At 39.9% G+C, this 18,578-nt stretch overlaps 1 protein-coding gene across 3 annotated transcripts in view; it reads right to left on the reverse strand.

Annotated features, from left to right (window-relative positions):
- Positions 1 to 18,578, reverse strand: part of RFC1 (replication factor C subunit 1) — a 49,144-nt gene that overhangs the window by 4,876 nt on the left and 25,690 nt on the right. For 2 of the 3 annotated variants that reach the window (XM_068404280.1, XM_068404278.1), the window contains 19 exons: positions 18,096 to 18,328; positions 16,111 to 16,185; positions 14,243 to 14,317; positions 13,292 to 13,373; positions 12,895 to 13,196; positions 11,641 to 11,748; positions 10,943 to 11,122; positions 10,373 to 10,477; positions 8,803 to 9,196; positions 7,724 to 7,833; positions 5,943 to 6,057; positions 5,396 to 5,484; positions 4,189 to 4,326; positions 3,660 to 3,755; positions 3,384 to 3,482; positions 2,788 to 2,942; positions 2,554 to 2,671; positions 1,498 to 1,643; positions 819 to 1,032 (listed from right to left, as the gene is read on the reverse strand). In XM_068404280.1, the coding sequence (XP_068260381.1) occupies positions 819 to 1,032; positions 1,498 to 1,643; positions 2,554 to 2,671; positions 2,788 to 2,942; positions 3,384 to 3,482; positions 3,660 to 3,755; positions 4,189 to 4,326; positions 5,396 to 5,484; positions 5,943 to 6,057; positions 7,724 to 7,833; positions 8,803 to 9,196; positions 10,373 to 10,477; positions 10,943 to 11,122; positions 11,641 to 11,748; positions 12,895 to 13,196; positions 13,292 to 13,373; positions 14,243 to 14,317; positions 16,111 to 16,185; positions 18,096 to 18,328 (2,834 nt within the window). The remainder of the gene's footprint in view (positions 1 to 818; positions 1,033 to 1,497; positions 1,644 to 2,553; positions 2,672 to 2,787; positions 2,943 to 3,383; positions 3,483 to 3,659; positions 3,756 to 4,188; positions 4,327 to 5,395; positions 5,485 to 5,942; positions 6,058 to 7,723; positions 7,834 to 8,802; positions 9,197 to 10,372; positions 10,478 to 10,942; positions 11,123 to 11,640; positions 11,749 to 12,894; positions 13,197 to 13,291; positions 13,374 to 14,242; positions 14,318 to 16,110; positions 16,186 to 18,095; positions 18,329 to 18,578) is intronic. The other variant, XM_068404279.1, reaches the window with a different exon arrangement.

Genomic DNA, 18,578 nt, shown 5'->3' on the forward strand with positions numbered 1-18,578 from the left:
TACACCAAAGCCACCCTCAGCAGCACTGAACACCTGCCCCACTAGAGCAGTGTGTTCAAACTAGGGGTAAACACCCAGTAGTAGTACAGGTTTAGGTATCAGCAGAGAAGATTCTTCTCTCCCTGAGCACTTGACCTGGGATGGAGGAGATCATGGTTCAGGTCTTACACCTGCCTAGTTTGTAGCAGGGACTTTAAGCTTAAGCTTACCTTGATCAGACAACAGTCCCAACCACTGAAGTCTCCTTCGAGTGGACTAGCCCCAGAGGGATACTGGGAGGGCACCAAAGTCCCCCCCGTTCTGGCAGTTCAGTCCAACTGGACTGTGGGAGATGCAAGCTGCAAGGCAGTCCCATAATTCAGTGCCCACACAAACACAGCTGTGCATCCATCCTCTTTTGCAAGAGGTAAGACAGACAGTGCTGTGCAGGATGCTGATGCAGCTCATAGCCAGGAACCTGCGTGTACAAAAGTACTGTCTTTCCCTGACCCTGCTGTGTTCCACTTCTGTGCCCCAGACACACCTGACTCCCAGAGATCCTGTACACCAGGAACAACAGGTCTAAGACTGCTGAAGGAAGCATAGCCTGACTATCTTTTAGGACATACCCCTGAACCCTTGGTAGTATGTCTGACAGCTGATTTGCAAGGACCACCATGGTCTCTAATTAATTACAGTTAATAAAATGATTCATTTGCAGCTGCACCAACTTCAGCCTTTCAGCAGCACATCCATATCATAGCTATTATTCTAGGATTTCCTTTTAAAGGTATGTAAGATAAGGAAAAAAAAAAAAAAAAATCACTAGTGGGTTTTACCTTGGGATCCAGCTTTGAAAAAGGACTGGGTTTGCCTCCCCACATGCTTACTTCCATGATATTTTCAATATCTTCTTTCATCAAGCAGTAAGAGTCCATGAATGTTACAGCTTCTTGTACACCATCTGCTCCAAAGTCTTTCAAGGGCTGGACAAGCGCATCCCGCAAGTGCGACAAATACTCCATGTTTACGGTCCTCTTGCATGTATGGGTTCTTTGTCAAATTGAAAGTAGTAAGTAAATCTGTACAACTACCACCACTCACTTCTAAACACAAGCAACCTCTAGGCAGGCCCTCAACAAATGGATAATCGGCTGCCTTAAGAGTTAACTGCAAGTGGTACCATGCCGTTCCTTTTGCCACACCTACACCGGGGATAACCCATGCAAGGTATTCAAACACCAAACAGTCTGGGGAAACACATCCCTGACTGAGAAACTACAACTTGGGAGGGGAAAAAAAAGTCACGGTACTGCTGACTATGCTAAAAGTGTTTGCAATCTGATTGTTGTCCAGATTAAGTGCTAAGAAAGCATCACCAACACCACTATGAGCATAATCACAGAATATACACTTACATTTGTACCACACACAGCAAGGAATTAATGGTAGGTAGGGAGATACACAAGAACTAAATACCCGTGTCGATACAAGCCAGAAAAGGAATGTCAGTACTACCTGAGACTCATGTGCATTGCCAGCTCCTGAATGATACGATCGTGTTTGCCTGTGGATGAAAATTTCCCCAGCCAGCTGGGAAAGACAGGAAACTGGGCCATGTAACCTCTCATCAGCTCCCCCGGGAGAACACTTGCATAAATAGCCTGAAGAAGTAACACACATGCCAAACTCAAATCACAATGAATGAGTCTCACTGACGCCATGAGACACCACCCTACCTGTCTGCATGAAAGGGGGTAGTGAATTACAGTTCCACAGGGGAAACAGCTTGTTTTAAGAGAACTCTTCTTGGTTGCTTGTTTCTCTTCAACCCCTTTTAGGTAACAGCTTCATCTCTTGTACCACCCCATTTGTTACCATGTTCTAAAATATCTGTGAAATTATCTGGGTTTTAAAAGCTACGTAAAAAAAAAAAAAAAAAAAGCACTCAGACAGCTGACTTCACACAAACAAGTGCTGTAGTCTCCAGCAGATGGACATGGCGAAGGAGACATTTCCAAAGGACACCACAAATTTACAGAGACTCAGCCGGATGAGTTTCTAAAACAACAACTCTGTTTGGACCCACGCTAAGCAGGAGCCTGGACTAGATGACCTCCAGAGGTCCCCTCCAACTTAATCTAGGACACATTCTCTGATGCCAGTCATAATCCTTTAAGCGCAGGTCTTGTCAACGCTTCAGTGACCATTAAAAGAAGTGCAGTGACAAAGCTCTGTGCTTTGGGAGAAATCTGCTCTGGGCAGAGGCTGGGACAGGAAGCATGTAAATACAACACAGTAGGCTTGTCACTGCATGTCAGAAGTGGTATGTGCCATGTGTTCTCATGCTTCATAAAGAAGGTTCAAGCTTTTCAAGGTTTCAGAACACTTCATGATACAGTGTGGATTCAACAACATGAATATGGGAAATTGCTCTACTCACCAGCAGAACAGAACACTACATGAAGTATGAACAATATAGGCCATAAAATTATACTGTAACATCAATTTCAAGGGATCAGTCTTCTACACAGGACACCCATAAAGCACCCAAAATGAGTGTTACGTGCTCACCTGTGCTGGAAGCAGGTTCCAGTTTTGCTTGGTACGAATCTGTTTGTCCACTATATCACCATCACATATGCTATCAGCTGCTCTGCTCAAGAGCACCAAGTGCTTTTTCAGATTCCTTCTGGAAAAAAAACAAAGTTGACTGTATGACAAAGCAGAAATATCCAGATCAGTTTTCGTCCAGTTTTGTTCCCTGACTCGAAAGCCTCTGTCAATTTAGGGTATGGAATAACTCACCCAGCAGCAGCCGGTTTCACATGTACATAGTTCTCTTGGACAAAGAGAGGTGCTAGGGAATAATCATGGAAGAAAAGATCCGATTTGTCTATAAGGGACATACGAGAAGCCTCCTCTCCAGTAGCAAAAACCTTTCGGACAACATCAAAAGGGCCCTACGTAAATGACATTTCAATTAGTCAGTGGGGGTTGCAGGTCAACACAAACAGTAAGACACAGCACAATATCAACAAAATCACTCTAGTCATGGTACCCAACAACATCTGGGCTCATCAGTACAGGTTCCATGTACAGTATTTCCTTCCTAGTGCTTTACCAGTTTTGAGAATTCAGTTTTACGTCTGATATTAAAAGAATTATTTCCTAAATAGAGGACTCGGGATGAAGAGTATGAGCTTCATAATTGTATCTTATACAAGAGACCAGTACATCAAAATATATGGTCAGTCCTGGATTTACTGCTCTTCAACTACTTGGGGCAAGTGTGACAGCTCCCTGCATCTAGGCTGTCAGTTCTTTAGTTCAGAAGATGCTTATAAAGCCCAGTGATTATATCGAATATGACAGTAAAAGCCAATCCAGTATTTTACACTTACCAGCCTGATATCCTTTTTGGCTCTGCTGGCATCCGTTTTAGCCTCATCATAAGTCAATGATTTATCTTTTGCACACCACATATTAAGATTATGTAAAACCTGAAGAACAAAATTGACAATCTGGTAGCATAAGAGCATTTAAATGGAAGACTCAAGCAGAAAACAGCCTGATCTCTACACATAAAAATAACAACACTGTTCAAATACTACATTGACATCAAGGACTTGTGCATGACGTGCTCTCTGAACCGACACTGATGCTGAATCAGCACTGACCTGTCTGATGTCCTGATTTGCTGCCAGGATTATCTCTTGCATAGCAGGTGGTGGAATTTTTAAACCTTCTTTAAATGCAATAGACATCATGGCACCCTGTAAGACACAAAATTGAGAAATCGTCACTGGAGAATTCCTATGAATTCTTCCCCCTACAGAACACGACACATCTATGAAAGAGCATTACCATATTGTTCTAGTTTTTTAAAGCACTTATAATTTAAATTTTCTCTCATAAACATGAGTCATCCCTTGTCATTGGTAGAAAAAAAAAAGGCACATGATCATTTAAAAAAAAAAAATCTTTGGATATATTTAAGATAGACTCCTAAATCTGAAAGGCTTTGGGATACTTCATTCTTTGGGAAGAAAAACTCAGACAACCCTTCTTGAAAAGCAGAGTTACTGCTTTTGGATCACCTCGGTGATCCATTAAGTGGTGCTTCCAATTCTGTATGAATTCTGCCACATGAAGACAGAAGTTCCTGATGGTAATTCAGTGCAGCCCATACAGCCAGAGCCTTCTTACCTTAATCTGTTCTAGACGAGGTCTCTGAAAACGAAGATCAAAACAGTAGTGGACCAAGGAACGAATTTTAGGGTGGTTTCGATCATTACACATACAGATGATGGGTATCTTTGTGTGTCTAATCAAACCAATCAACTCCTGTGATTTAAACACATGAAGCAATTACATTAGATACCGTAGAGAAGAATGATTAAAATGTCATACTAAGCAGCATTCGTCCCTGCCTTAAATCAGATCCTTGACAGATGCCAGTATATAAAACTCTTCCTACTTGTAATCACGTTTCCACACAGTGAAAACCTAGCCCCTCTCCTACTTTTTCCACATGCTATTCAGCTGCAGTAAATCTGCTGTCTACCCACTTCCAGCACCTGCTTCCAGCAATCCTGTTTAGACCACTCCTCATGAAGCAATTAAGATCAGTAGCCCAGAGCAGAGCTGTCCACCTGCAGAACTAGATTCATTTGTCTAAAGGCCAGTTTGACCTGGCCTATGCCAGAGGGAGGCACACATCTTTCTGGCTGCACCCTGCCACAAACAATGAGGAAGCAGGAAGTAAAAAGATCAGCTCTTCCCTGTCCAAAGAGCTCAACCCTGAGGCTTCAGCACTATTAGGCTTACCAGAACAAACTTTGCCTGCTCTAATGAAGGTGGAATTCAGTTCAATTTCATATTCTTGCAATGTAAATGTCTGCATCTGAGCTAAAGATCTGTGTGCCCTTTATTGTCAAAGTACTGCATGCGCTCATAGGAAAGCTTCAGAAGCTAAAACTGGAGCTGCTAAGGAGAACAAAGGTACAATACTGCCTATGCCACGTTATTTATTCAGCGTTACTGCCTACTGAAGAGGGCAACTGTCCCAGTCAGATTACAAACCTCCCACTGCAGGTAGATGTCAGCTGCAGAGACCTCAGCATAAAATCACCTGTCCAGGAATAAACACCTGAAGTGTACACACCCAAGTTCATCACCCCACGTTTCTTCTACAGAAGTATCTTCCCCCACACACCCCCCTCTACCAATGCATAATTCTTCTTACACAAAGACAGTCTTCTAAAATAGGTCAGATAAACCATACTCTACAGTACTCTGCAGAGACTTTCTATGGACCATGGGTTGAAGACAGTAGACTGCCTTGAAGTATTTTGTGCTGTACATGGTATGCACTCTCAGCAATGGCATTAGCTAACAACTATAGCAGTTTCACCTGAATCCCTCCTCTGTCTTCATTGCCTGCCATACCATCCACTTCATCCATGATCAATACATGTTTCCCGCTAACTGATGAGGATGTGCCTGAAAATGAATATGGACAAGAAAATGAGATGGGAATAAAACAGGGTCTTGCTCAGAATTTTACTCAATGCTTTATAGGTAAGCCATCGTAGACAACTGAGGTGGTGGTGAACTTCTTGCTCTGCCACTTGATCACATGAATCTATGTTCACAGAACAGACCTGATGATAACCTCATGTCATCTTCCAAGAAATGAGTCCCATAAACAGAAGAGCAACTGCAGAGTTCTTGAGCAGTTTGTGCAGATTAACAACCGATTCTACTAATAGCAGGACTTACTTTACAAATGAAGATGAAATAAAACAGCTTACTAAATGAAGCCATCCCTACTAGAGCTGGATCCCTCCACGTGATGAGGAAGTTAAATTCCTAACACTGTTGTATAGTAAGGAAGGTCTGTCCCTCCTGTAACCAGACTCTTCACACTACAAAAATCCTCCTTCAAACAACAGACATACCAGAACAGAAGTCTTTGATGCTGGTGTTGTTAAGCGATTCAGCAACTACTTCCTTTAAACTGTTCTTACTGCGAGTGTCGCTGGCATTCAGCTCCACGTAGCTATACCCCAGTTCCTAGTCCAAACACACAAACCACACAAAAAATGAGAACACAGATCAGTGAAAGAGCATACTGTTTCTAATGCTGAATATGTGTATTTCAGAGTTCCTGAAGAAAGCTCTTACAACACCATTTTCACATCTAATTTGTGGCTTTGATTCCTTTCTCCCTTTATACTCCTTTTCTCTCACGCTCTGAAAATATTTGTAACCAGACACAGAACAGATAGGCCCAAAAGAGAACTTGGGGGGGGGAAGGAGAAACGCCGAAAAAAAGATGACACCACCACACAAAAAATCAGCGGCACAGATTTCATTCTGAACGATTAACAGAACTGCCACCAAGGATAGAAACAGAACTATGAGCCAAGGCTGGCTAAACTCCGTGGTATTTCCAGCTGCGTATCAAACTCTTATGCACAAAGAGTCAGGACAAGAAACATGCCACATTCCTCTCAAAGCTGAAGGAAAGAGAAGCTTTTAACTATTTAACAGCTAGGAAACACATGGCTCCCCCAGCAGTCCTAGCACTTCAGGACAGGGCTGGGCTGCATGTCAGTCCCTGAAAGAATTTAACCCAACTGCTCCTTTATCAGCAAACTCCCCTGCCAGGGGCATGCCACAGCACAGCAGTGAGCTGCACTCAGCCTTGGCCTTGCAGCTTGAACAACTCACTTTTGTTGGCTATTCCTGTGGAGCACAGCGAAATGCTCTGCAGAGACCTGAAGCAGCTGTGAGCAAGCTAGGTTGGAAAACAGAAGGAGAAAAGACCATGCTAGTGCAGAAACGAGCCCCGGTCAGCACACCCAGCTTTTCTGCAGGTCTGGTTTTGGGTGCGGCATCAGCTTGCGGCACAAAGCTCTAAGCCGGGGGGGAAGCAGGGAGAAGATTAGGAGTGACTCTATACAACTCAGATACTGAGGTAAGTAATCATTCCCTCCCAGCACAAAGATCAGATATCTGACAATAGTTCTCAACCCTTCCAAACTGGTAATATCATATTCTAAGAAAGTTCTTGCAAGTCAAAGAAGAACAAAATAATCTGTAACTTGTTACAATAACACTATTAATAAGTCAGTTTTAATGGTATTTCTACAACATGGAGTTCCCAGCTGATTCTCATGACACAGTTAGTGGAACACAGTGTTCCAGCTAAGTTAGGAAAAACTAGTTTCTAAATTCAGATTTAGAAATGGACACATAGCCCTGTCAACTTCTCTCATCCTAAAGTAGTATTTGAATTTAGAATGAGCCTAGGAAAGATATCTTTGTTAGATATATAAAAACCACAACAAAGTCTGTCACAGAAACTCTCAAAAAGCTTGCCAGAATTCAACTCCCACTAAATTTACTGCAAATAGTCTCTGACTTGTTGAACTGCTGTTAAATACTCACAATTTTTGCCAACCGTTTCCAATTGCTCAACATACTGTGATATGCTTCCTCTCAATACAACAGAAAGAAACACAGACACCCATTGCTACATTCTCTCCCCAGACCTGATAAAGGGACCTAAACATCCACACATTTTCACGTGTAACCCTGTTCTGAGCACACGGAACTCAGCTGGGAGCAGACCCTGGTCATTTAGGGGATATCCACCTGCACACTGCATCTCTATCCACATACAGAATCAATATATAACAAATAGTGCTGGGAACAACTGTTAATATGAACTCACCTTACAAACCAAAGAAGCTGTAGTAGTTTTCCCAACTCCAGGCGGACCAGAAAGTAACGCTGCTTTAAAACCAGTACCATCATCTTTGCCTCCAGTTTTATTGGTCTTTGCTATAAAAGAACATTCCAGGTTTTACCAAGGTATGTATTACAAAAACTGCACACTTCATGTAAATCTTTAAAGATAACCCAGCATCACTGGAGTTTTTCCTTATTTAGGGCTTGATACAAATATCAAAGATACATACACATTTTCATCCTAACCATTTGGGGAAAAGCAGTTTAAACCATCTTAGTTTAAGACTTGCAGTGATTCTAAACTGAAAAATAGCAGAAGTGCTATTAATGCAATACAACCATTTCAGCAATTTCCTCACAACCACATCATAAAAAAAAAAAACAAAACCAGCCCAAACTAAACCAAACCGCAAATACACCACACAGAAAAACCCAACCCACTACAGTTGCAGTGCAATGCAACTTAAACACTATTTTAAACACAGAAAAAAATGTCTATAGGATGACACACTAAGCATGACATGGGCTGCTTGTCAGGCAGAACCAGGACCTTAACAATTCATCTCTGCCCCATGAATGTTTAAGGCAGCCTTTAGACATGCTGCTATCCTGCACTTTCACCATGTGTACAGACAGGTTAGCACTGGCCAACACTTCTCTTGGTGAGAAGAAACCAGCATGCTGAATGCAAGGCCATTTTTATATACATTAATACTAGGTTATTTTGGTTTCGGGGGCAGGGGGGGCACGGAAATCACATTTAAGAAAATACCATAAGATTTAAAAAATATCTTCAGACACAGTTTGCTTTTCTGGGTGGGGTTTTTTTTTTTTTTTGAGGGTGGTGGTAAGTGAACAACTGCTTAAAAGAAAAAAAAAAACAAAACAACCAACCAAAAAAACCCCACCACTCAGGCTCAACTGCTGCTAACAAATGCATCTGACTTCACTCTCATTCCTATTCTAGAGTTGCTCTGCTATCTCAAAGGCCCTTGTCGGTCCAGGGAACCAAGCAGTGTGATTGGCATGGAAGAACACAGAGAAGTTAACCGCGCTGGTCACCTTGTCCGTCATCCGAAGTATTCTTGTGCCAATTTCGGAGCCACCGGAGCAGTTTATTGGCACAGCTTTGCTCACCCTGCTGCCCAATTATTGCCTTAAGAGATACAGGCTTGTATTTATCTACCCATAGCAATCTCTCTGTTCCATCTTCACTAATCTCAGAAACCAAGTTCCCCTTAGGTTCTGGGGCTTCTTTCTTCTCTACAGTTTGCCGTTTAAAGTCCAGAAGCTTTCGAACAGCACTTTCTTTCTTAACAGATTTGATGGTATCTACTTTCTCAGGAGTAGACTTGGTATTTTTCTTATCAGCTTCCCTTTTGAAAGGGCTAAAATTCCTTTTTCCAGCTTCAGCTTTCTGTGGTGTCTTTTTAGGTCTTGACTCTGCTTTCTTTGCCTTAGGAAAATAAAGGTAAGTCAGTTAAAGGGAAATTTAAAAAAAACCCCATACAGTAAATAAACATGCTGTCTTTGAACACATCTACAGGAGAGCTTGAAAAAGTAACAAAGCTTATGTATCGATAAAAAATTTCAAGAGCAGATAAAGAAATATTCCTCTCTGAAAAATAAATTATTGTCAAACACGATGCCAGCTCGTTCTCTAACACAAGCCACAAAAGAGGCAGGAAATGTTCTGGTCATTCCAAGAGCGGCCCCCTTACTCACTAAGCCTGATGCATCATCAAAAAGTAATGCAAAACCGACAAACATCAGGTTGGAACGAATGGGCCATTAGACACCCATGAAGCTGAAGCACATCTCTCACAAAACAATGCTTCCAAGCTCAAACACTAAAAAAAATTAACACTAGGAACACATGGACAAAAGGAAGAGGAACAAGGAATAACCCTGTTTCCAATAAGAGAACCCTCCTCTCAAGCACACACTTTTAAAAAGAACCAGTTATTTAACAACCAAAAACCCACCCCCAAAAAAAAGCCACAACTCCAGAAAGCGTTCAACCCAAAACAATTTAAAGGCAGTGAAAGGAATTAGCTAGTAAGCTAGTAGAGCTAACAGAGATTTCAGTAACATTTTATCAGTCACTACAGACTAAATTTAAATGTGTATAAAAAACTTGTTACTGTTACAGTATTCCCTGAAAAACTACCTTTAATATTATCAGTTCAGGTACCACATAAAGACAAGATCTGCTATGTATACACATGGTTTACATATAGTTGTCCCATATTTACAATATGATTTTATATTGGGCCTGTCTGGGTACCACACAGTATCAGTCACAATTACTTATTTCAAAGAATAAACAAACACCCGAAGTTTAAAACTGAAACCATCTAAGGAGATAAAATTACTCCCTCAGTCAGATACATAAAATACAGAATAATGTCAAAGTATAAACATGAAAGGTGGGAAAAAACCCTATAGCTCCCAAGTAGAAGTCTTAAATACAAATATAGACTTTTCACTTCCAATACTTTTAACCTAGAAGGTCAAACTGACAATTGTAGGGTTACTGTTACTGGAGCAGAAGACCAAAATGCCTTTCAATTAAAAACAAACCAAAGCAAAAAACGACAAAAAAAACCCTCTAAGTTTATTATAAACAAACCTCTGTTTCAGCCACCAGCTCATATTTGGACTTTTTGCCTGGCATAGTTCGAATAAGATCAAACAGACCATCCTCATCAATAACTTTTGTCCCTAAAGTTGATGCCTGGAGCCAAAGAAAGAATTAAAAGTCAGGTCAAGTAAAGTAAGGAGTTACATAATTTACTTCAAAGTGCTTTCCAGTAAAGAATATATTTAGGAACACAGCAACAACAAAAAGATGTATATGTGTATATGTGTATATGTGTATATGTGTATATGTGTATATGTGTATATGTGTATATGTGTATATGTGTATATGTGTATATGTGTATATGTGTATATGTGTATATGTGTATATGTGTATATGTGTATATGTGTATATGTGTATATGTGTATATGTGTATATGTGTGTGTCTATATATATAAATAAAACCAAAACAAAGCCCTAAAACATTAGGCAACTTTTCCTTTTTAACATGCACTTTATTTGTAGTACTGCCTCCTTTTGGCAGAGATACTGAAAATCAATACAGTTAGAGATGAACAACTCAGTGTCACTTCTACTTCACTGAGGCACAGGACCGCTCACCTTTTCACATTTAGATTGGCCACAGTCTCGCCCCATAACCAGATAGTTTGTCTTCTTGCTGACGTTGCCAGTTACTTTTCCTCCATAACGTTCAATCAGAGACTTGGCCTCATCTCTTTCAATACACTCCAGAACGCCTGTAATTACGAACGTCAGGCCTTCTAAGCAGTTTTCGGCTCCCTGAGAACCACAGCATTGCAGAAAATGCCATTACCTGATGCAATTCTATCAAATACCTCTTCACCACAAGCTTTTTTTAACCCCCTACCATGTCAAATACCCTATGAAACTTTAAAAATAAGCCTATCATACCTAGCTAGGTAATAGTTCTTGAAAGTTCAAGAGCCGTTAAAAGGAATAGCTACCAACAAAACTTCTCACATTGTTTACCTGACCAATCATACTCATAACACTCTGCTTCAAGCATAGCACGTCAGTCAAATGAGTGACAGCAATCTTCAACTTTTAAGACCAGTAACTATTTTTCATCACCATGACTTCATAAACCAAGTACTGAATTTAATTTCTTAGTGTATTTCCTTAGTTACTGCTTTGCATTACAATTTAGCTTTTTCCATTTATTTGAAAAAAAATACCACTTTAAAATAGTTCAGTTGATACTGGTTACATCACTGATGACAATAAGTCCATGACACACTCCACTTCTACATATAGAATTCTGCTGTAGCCAAACTTACCCGAGGTATCTCTTTGGAGCCCAGTGCTTTCGGACCCTCACGATTAAGGAAGTTTCGGTAGGCTTGATAATTGATTCGCTTCTTTTCAGAGTCCTCAGGACTTACAGACTTGGGCAGGAGGGAAAAAAAAATTAATACACATATTACATAAATAAAACCAACAAAATAAACTCAAGCAGCACAGTTTAAGACATTTTAATGCACCAAAGGAAAAGTAAGTTCTAACACTTGTTTTTTATCTATTAACACGCAATATCGAAGCTTGCTCTGGTTTCGGTGCTTGTGTTTTGAGATATTTTTTGTTGTTCTTTTTAAAAACATTTTTTAAAAAAATCACCTGAGCATTTAAAAAAAATATGTACCCATTGTTTATTGTCAAGTCTCTGTAGATTTATCTGTATTCCACATGTACATGCTCACTTAATTCATAAATTGTTGTGTTATATTCACGTCCTATTTCATTTCCGAATTATGATTGGGTATAGACAAGATCTACACTTACATAAAATCTACTTTGTAGTATTTCTCCTTTTAAGAAACATTTAAGCTTTTTAATCAGTAAAAAATTATTTTATAAACTCACCCCAAGAAAAGCTGCAGGCTCTCCCTCCCAATTATAACTGTTAGTTAACTGTCAAATTTGGATATTTTGTAATTTATAATTAAAAGGTACGTTTTGATGTTGCCAATAGCTGCCAGTGTGTTTGATAATTAGTTACTGAATCAAACAGTTAAAAGAAAACTAAATTATATTCCTATATAATATACCAACCATAAGAAATATACTTCAGAAATAGGAGACTAGAGAGGTAGGAAGAAGGGGGGGGAAAAAACCCACCAAACAATGCCATTTATCATTTTAACAGCAGTATAGATCCACAAGGTCACCATGCTTAGATAAACACTAAGCTTTCCTCACTAGGTAAGTGTCAGAATTCCTGCATTCTGCATTTTTTCAAGAAAGTTAAACATGAAAAAGCACTGAACTGATTTTGCAGTGTACATGCATACCTTCATGAGCATTAAAGAACTCAATTCTTTCATGCATTTAACTTACACTTTTCCAGCTAATTTTTTTCCTATATTTTTACAATTGCTAGGAACTTAAAGCCTTACCCAGAATTCCAAGTCTTAAAAATTGCCTAGAAGATTCAAAGCACCAAGTTACAACAGTGACACATAAACAATAATAAATTAAAACCGTTTTTCCGCAAACACCACCAAGCCAACTAAATTCATTTTGATAGCTCCTACCTCAGCCTTTTTGGGAGAAATTTTCTCCTTCTTTGGTGTTGTCTTCTCTTCTTTCCCTGAAGCAGTTTTTTCTTTTGGTACTAAACTTTGAGCTCCTCTTTCCTTTGCAGCTATCTCTTCTTTTTGTTTCTGAGACACAAGCCTAGAGCTAGGTTTCAGAGGCAAGGTCTTATCCATCAGCTCTCTTGCTGTTTTACCATCAGACGATTGTGGGGATAAATGAGACCCTTTTGAATGTTCAGATTTAGTTTGCTGCTTCACAGTGTAATTCTTTGCTTCACCTGTCGAGTTTGTTGCTTTCACTTGAAAAGAGGCAGAGGGAGGAGAGCACATATAATATTAATGAGATACATTCTAATATAAATTGGTGAAATGTTTTCTATATTCCATGTCCTACCTCTTTCTGACTGCTTGTATCTTCCTGTCACATTAGGACTGCTCCTCGATATTGTTTGCTCTCCTCCTGAATCTTTCCGAGCCTGAATAAACACACAATGCCAAAGTCAGAGAGATGCATGTCCCAAGCTACCATTAAGTCCAGGTCCCCGAGTTTCCCTACTGTTAAGTGCAATAGACTGAATGATGTCTAAGAAAGCTGATCCCTACCACAAGTCAGAATACAATCTCTATCAAAGGCAGGCAGATGAGCAAATTCTGCACTCAGTCATGCACATAATCATTCCCTAAGTCAAAGGCCAGACAGACTTCCAGGTTACAGTAAATTTCGATCCAAATTGGTTTACTAATTAGTCTTGAAGTACTAATACTTGCTATATTCAGATTAGCAATCCTAAATTCTCAGACCCTTGATGTACAACCCAGAAAATATTTTACTGTGCCTTATACCACAAGCTATGAGAAATGGGAAGACTTCCACCACTGGGGTCACTCTTACATTCTCAAGATCCCTGCTTACCCCTTCTCTCAAAGCAAGGAGAGCATTCTCCTCCTTCCTTTTTCTCCCATCACTTGCTTCACCAAGTTGTGCCATTGACTCATTTTACTTGATCTGGTCCTCCTGAACCAACTGAGCTATACCTGATCCAAAGCATAAGTCTTCAGCAATACACTTAACTCAATTAGAACTAGAACTTAAAATCCCGTTTCAACAGAAGCAGATAGCACAAAGATTCAACGATGCCTGCTGTCTTGACTAGGAAGGACACTTTATTTACTGAGTGGGGAAAATCCAGGAAGAAAGTATGAAAAGTATGTTATTTTTATGCAAACACTTTCTTGCTATTTTTAATGCTCTTGTATGGAAGTCTCAAAACGTAAGTTAGATGTCTAAATAAGAACACTCTCAGCAATGCAATTTCTAAAAACTAAAGTTTAAAATGAATTCGACCTTCTTCTGCGGTGTTTCATCCAACATAGCTAAAGTTTTAGCAAATTCTTCATCTTCATGCAGCTGTCTCTCCAGCTGAAAGAAAAAAAAGAAAGAAAAAGATTTTTAGGCTCATGTCTGACAAGTCTTAATTTACTATAATTTTTTAAAACTCAAGATAAAAAGTTTAGCCAAAATAAGACAGCACATAGCTAGAAAAAGTGCATCCTACCAGAGGCAAATAAATTTCTGAAAATGGTAATGAAGAATTACTTGTTTCACCCAAAAAGAGACTGAAGTCTAGTGAGAAAAGTAGAGTTTGGATTTGTTGCACTAGAAACACTAACAAGCCTGTATAATCTGTTTTCAAAGAGGTTTTCTGTTCCTTCCTACTTTTATTGTTGTGTGTCCTTTTCATTTAATAAACAATCACAACCTGGAGGCAGGATCTCACAACAACCAGCTTGCACCAAGATGCAACCTGTTGGCTTTAGAAAACTTCCAAAAGCATTTCCAAAAGACAAGTAGGAACAATGCCTGTTAAGTATTATGATGTCTCAATAATGAATGCTTTACTCTCATTTATTGCTAGCAACACAGCATATGAAAGAAAATTCCGGCAGTTTGGAGAATTTAGCTACTGTCCTACACCCAGCTCTTGTTGCCAGCTCTCTTTACTTTATGGAAACAAATATACTTTTAACTTTTTAATATTTCTACTCACACAACTGGTTTTCTTCGACAGAAGAACCAGTAAGAACAAATACTGCACACAGAATCCGAGAAAGTTATTTAGTAATTGTAAAAAAACTAAGCCAGGTTGGTTTCATTTTTATTTCACCTAACAAATTCAATGTGACATCTACAGTGATAACTGATCATCAAGTTACCTTTCCTATCCAATATGGCCCCCTGGGTGAAACAACTTCTATTCCTGAAGAGTGTATATTGTTGCCAATAAATATTGACCACTGTTTTAACAAAACAACAAAAATCCTTTCATTGTTCTCTTGAAGTTCAACATGCCATGCTATAAGGTTCAAACAGATGACTTTATAAAACCAATATGCCACAGGCATTATTTTTTATGTGCCTGTAATGATGAAAAAGGGGAAGGGCACCGACTACCAAATGCAAACCAGAGTGAAGCAGAGATACGCTGAAAATATACATTCCTTTGATGATACATATAGACAAGATCAGTTCAAATGAAAGACAACATCCTGTTTTTCCTGACAGGTTGTTTAACTTTCTAATAGATTAAAGCTAGATTCATCACATCTCCGGGTAGGCCAAGGATAAGGCTTAGGTTCTGCATGTACAATATAAAGGATACTCAAATATTACCAGTATATGGGAAGTGAATTTATTTTCCCAAAAGCAGGTAAAGTATACTTTTCCCTCATATTAGCACTGATTCAAACAGGAAAGTTTAAGACACACTTATATAAGAGTCATTCACGTTTTTCTCAACTATAAGAAAACTCAGATGACATTAGGTGAAACAAATCATGGATGGCAACAGCTTTTAATTTTTCACTCCAGAGAATGAAGGAAAAAAAAACCCACCACACCCAAAACATGAAGAAGCAGAAAGTTATTTCTGTGTGAAAAGTAATTATAGACACATCAACTGCACACGTAGAGAAAGTCTGGATAGATGGAAAATAGATAAAGTGAGATGTTCTACGTACATAACTGAAACAGCAACATAAAAATACCTGCGTGACTATGTTTGCACATATGTGCAAGAGTTAAGCATACAGATGAATTTTATTACACTTATTTATAGCATACATGGGAAGTCCATCTTAATTTCTTAAGGAAAAGCAATTTTAAGTTAAACAAACTGCTCTTGGCATAGAGCAACAAGTTTATAGAGCTTTTACCTCGGAATCTTCTTCAAGCTGCAGTTGCCTAGCAATGGCCTCATCATCTACTGTGCTGTCTCTGCTTTGTGAAGGCTGTATTTAAGAAAAAAAGACCAACAGTTCAGTTTCCCCAATACTGTGTAAATTACAGTAATTTAATCTGTACAGATTCATTTTGTATACTTCTAGAAAAGGACTGGGAATGAGACATGCAGCATTATTACTAGCTCTGTAACCTAAACACTATTAAACAAAGCTGTTTTCAAGAGATTTTACTATTCAAAACAAAATCATGCTACAACAGAAGTATGTCATTTCTTGAAACAATGCTGAACATTTCTGAAGTTACCACAGTTGGCCAGCTTGAAAGAGAAATCAACTACATTGTGAATTTTTAATTTCCTCCATACTTTATTTGGGGCTTTGTTATTCCATGAATAGATGGATAGATGATGGTAAAGCTGTGGATGTGGTCTATCTCGATTTCAGTAAAGCGTTTGACACTGTCTCCCACAGCATCCTTGCAGCTAAACTGAGGAAGTGTGGTCTGGATGATCGGGTAGTGAGGTGGATTGTGAACTGGCTGAAGGAAAGAAGCCAGAGAGTGGTGGTCAATGGGACAGAGTCCAGTTGGAAGCCTGTGTTTAGCAGAGTCCCTCAAGGGTCGGTACTGGGACCAGTACTATTCAATATATTCATTAATGACTTGGATGAGGGAATAGAGTGCACTGTCAGCAAGTTCGCTGATGACACAAAACTGGGAGGAGTGGCTGATGCACCGGAAGGCTGCGCAGCCATTCAGAGAGACCTGGACAGGCTGGAGAGTTGGGCGGGGAGAAACTTGATGAAATAGAACAAGGGCAATTGTAGAGTCCTGCATCTGGGCAAGAACAACCCCATGTACCAGTACAAGTTGGGGACAGACCTGTTGGAGAGCAGCGTAGGAGAAAGGGACCTGGGGGTCCTAGTGGACAGCAGGATGACCATGAGCCAGCAGTGTGCCCTTGTGGCCAAGAAGGCCAATGGCATCCTGGAGTGTATTAGAAGGGGTGTGGTTAGCAGCTCAAGAGAGGTTCTCCTCCCCCCTCTACTCTGCCCTGGTGAGGCCGCATCTGGAATATTGTGTCCAGTTCTGGGCCCCTCAGTTCAAGAAGGACAGGGAACTGCTAGAGAGAGTCCAGCGCAGAGCCACGAAGATGATTAAGGGAGTGGAACATCTCCCTTATGAGGAGAGGCTGAGGGAGCTGGGTCTCTTCAGCTTGGAGAAGAGGAGACTGAGGGGTGACCTCATTAATGTTTATAAATATGTAAAGGGCAAGTGTCATGAGGATGGAGCCAGGCTCTTCTCAGTGACATCCCTTGACAGGACAAGGGGCAACGGGTGCAAGCTGGAACACAGGAGGTTCCACATAAATACGAGGAAAAACTTCTTTACGGTGAGGGTGACCGAACACTGGAACAGGCTGCCCAGAGAGGTTGTGGAGTCTCCTTCTCTGGAGACATTCAAAACCCGTCTGGACGCGTTCCTGTGTGATATGGTCTAGGCAATCCTGCTCCGGCAGGGGGATTGGACTAGATGATCTTTCGAGGTCCCTTCCAATCCCTAACATTCTGTGATTCTGTGAATATATGTGCCATAAAGCTTGAGAAAACAACCTCCTTCCTCTCCCTCCTGCCCTCCACCCCCAACTATAAGCTATCCCATCCACTCACTAATCTCAGAAAACTAATTAATTTTAAGAAAAGTCACTGAGAAGAACAGAGGAAAATACTACTTTCCACTTCATGCTATCTTCTCAAATGTGGAAATGCTACTCTAAAATTGCATTTGAGGACCTGATATGCCTGCGCATATCGTCAGAATTGAACTTACACTTCAGTGGTTATTAAAAAGCTACATTAAGTAGGATAAGAGTTTAGTACCTCCTTGCAGTCATTAAACTGGCCATTTTGATCTGCTGTCAGACACATGAGCAGCCTAAAGGAACATCATCAGTACTCACTTCTTTCCTTTTACTTGCTACCAGTTTCTTTTCTGATCGTTGGACACCACTTGTCCCAAAGTAATCAAGTGCCGAGATGGGAGTCTGTTTCACTGGAGATAATGGTTTGCTTTTAGCTCGTTGTTTTACATCCTCCTTTTTCACTATAGTTGTTCCTGGACAACCAATTGCTGATGTCCCATTCTCCTTCGGTTTCAGGGAAACTCTTTTATTGACAAAGTCATCCTCTTCATCTAAACATGAAGAATATTCTATTACTTCTGGTACATGGAATTTAAGTTCTTACAATATAACTGTCAAGAAAACTATTTTGGCAGATTACATCAACTCAGATCCTAAGAAAAATACTACAAGTGTTTACAAGTTATTTGGAAAAAAAAAAAAAGAGATCAGTTGCATAACACATAGTATTTAGCATCTTTAATTGTACAGCTCAAGTCTGAATAGATCGAGTACTGAAATAAAGACGCATAAAATTTGTTA

Source organism: Nyctibius grandis, chromosome 6, assembly GCF_013368605.1.
Source record: "Nyctibius grandis isolate bNycGra1 chromosome 6, bNycGra1.pri, whole genome shotgun sequence".
Classification (NCBI taxonomy): Eukaryota; Metazoa; Chordata; class Aves; order Nyctibiiformes; family Nyctibiidae; genus Nyctibius; species Nyctibius grandis.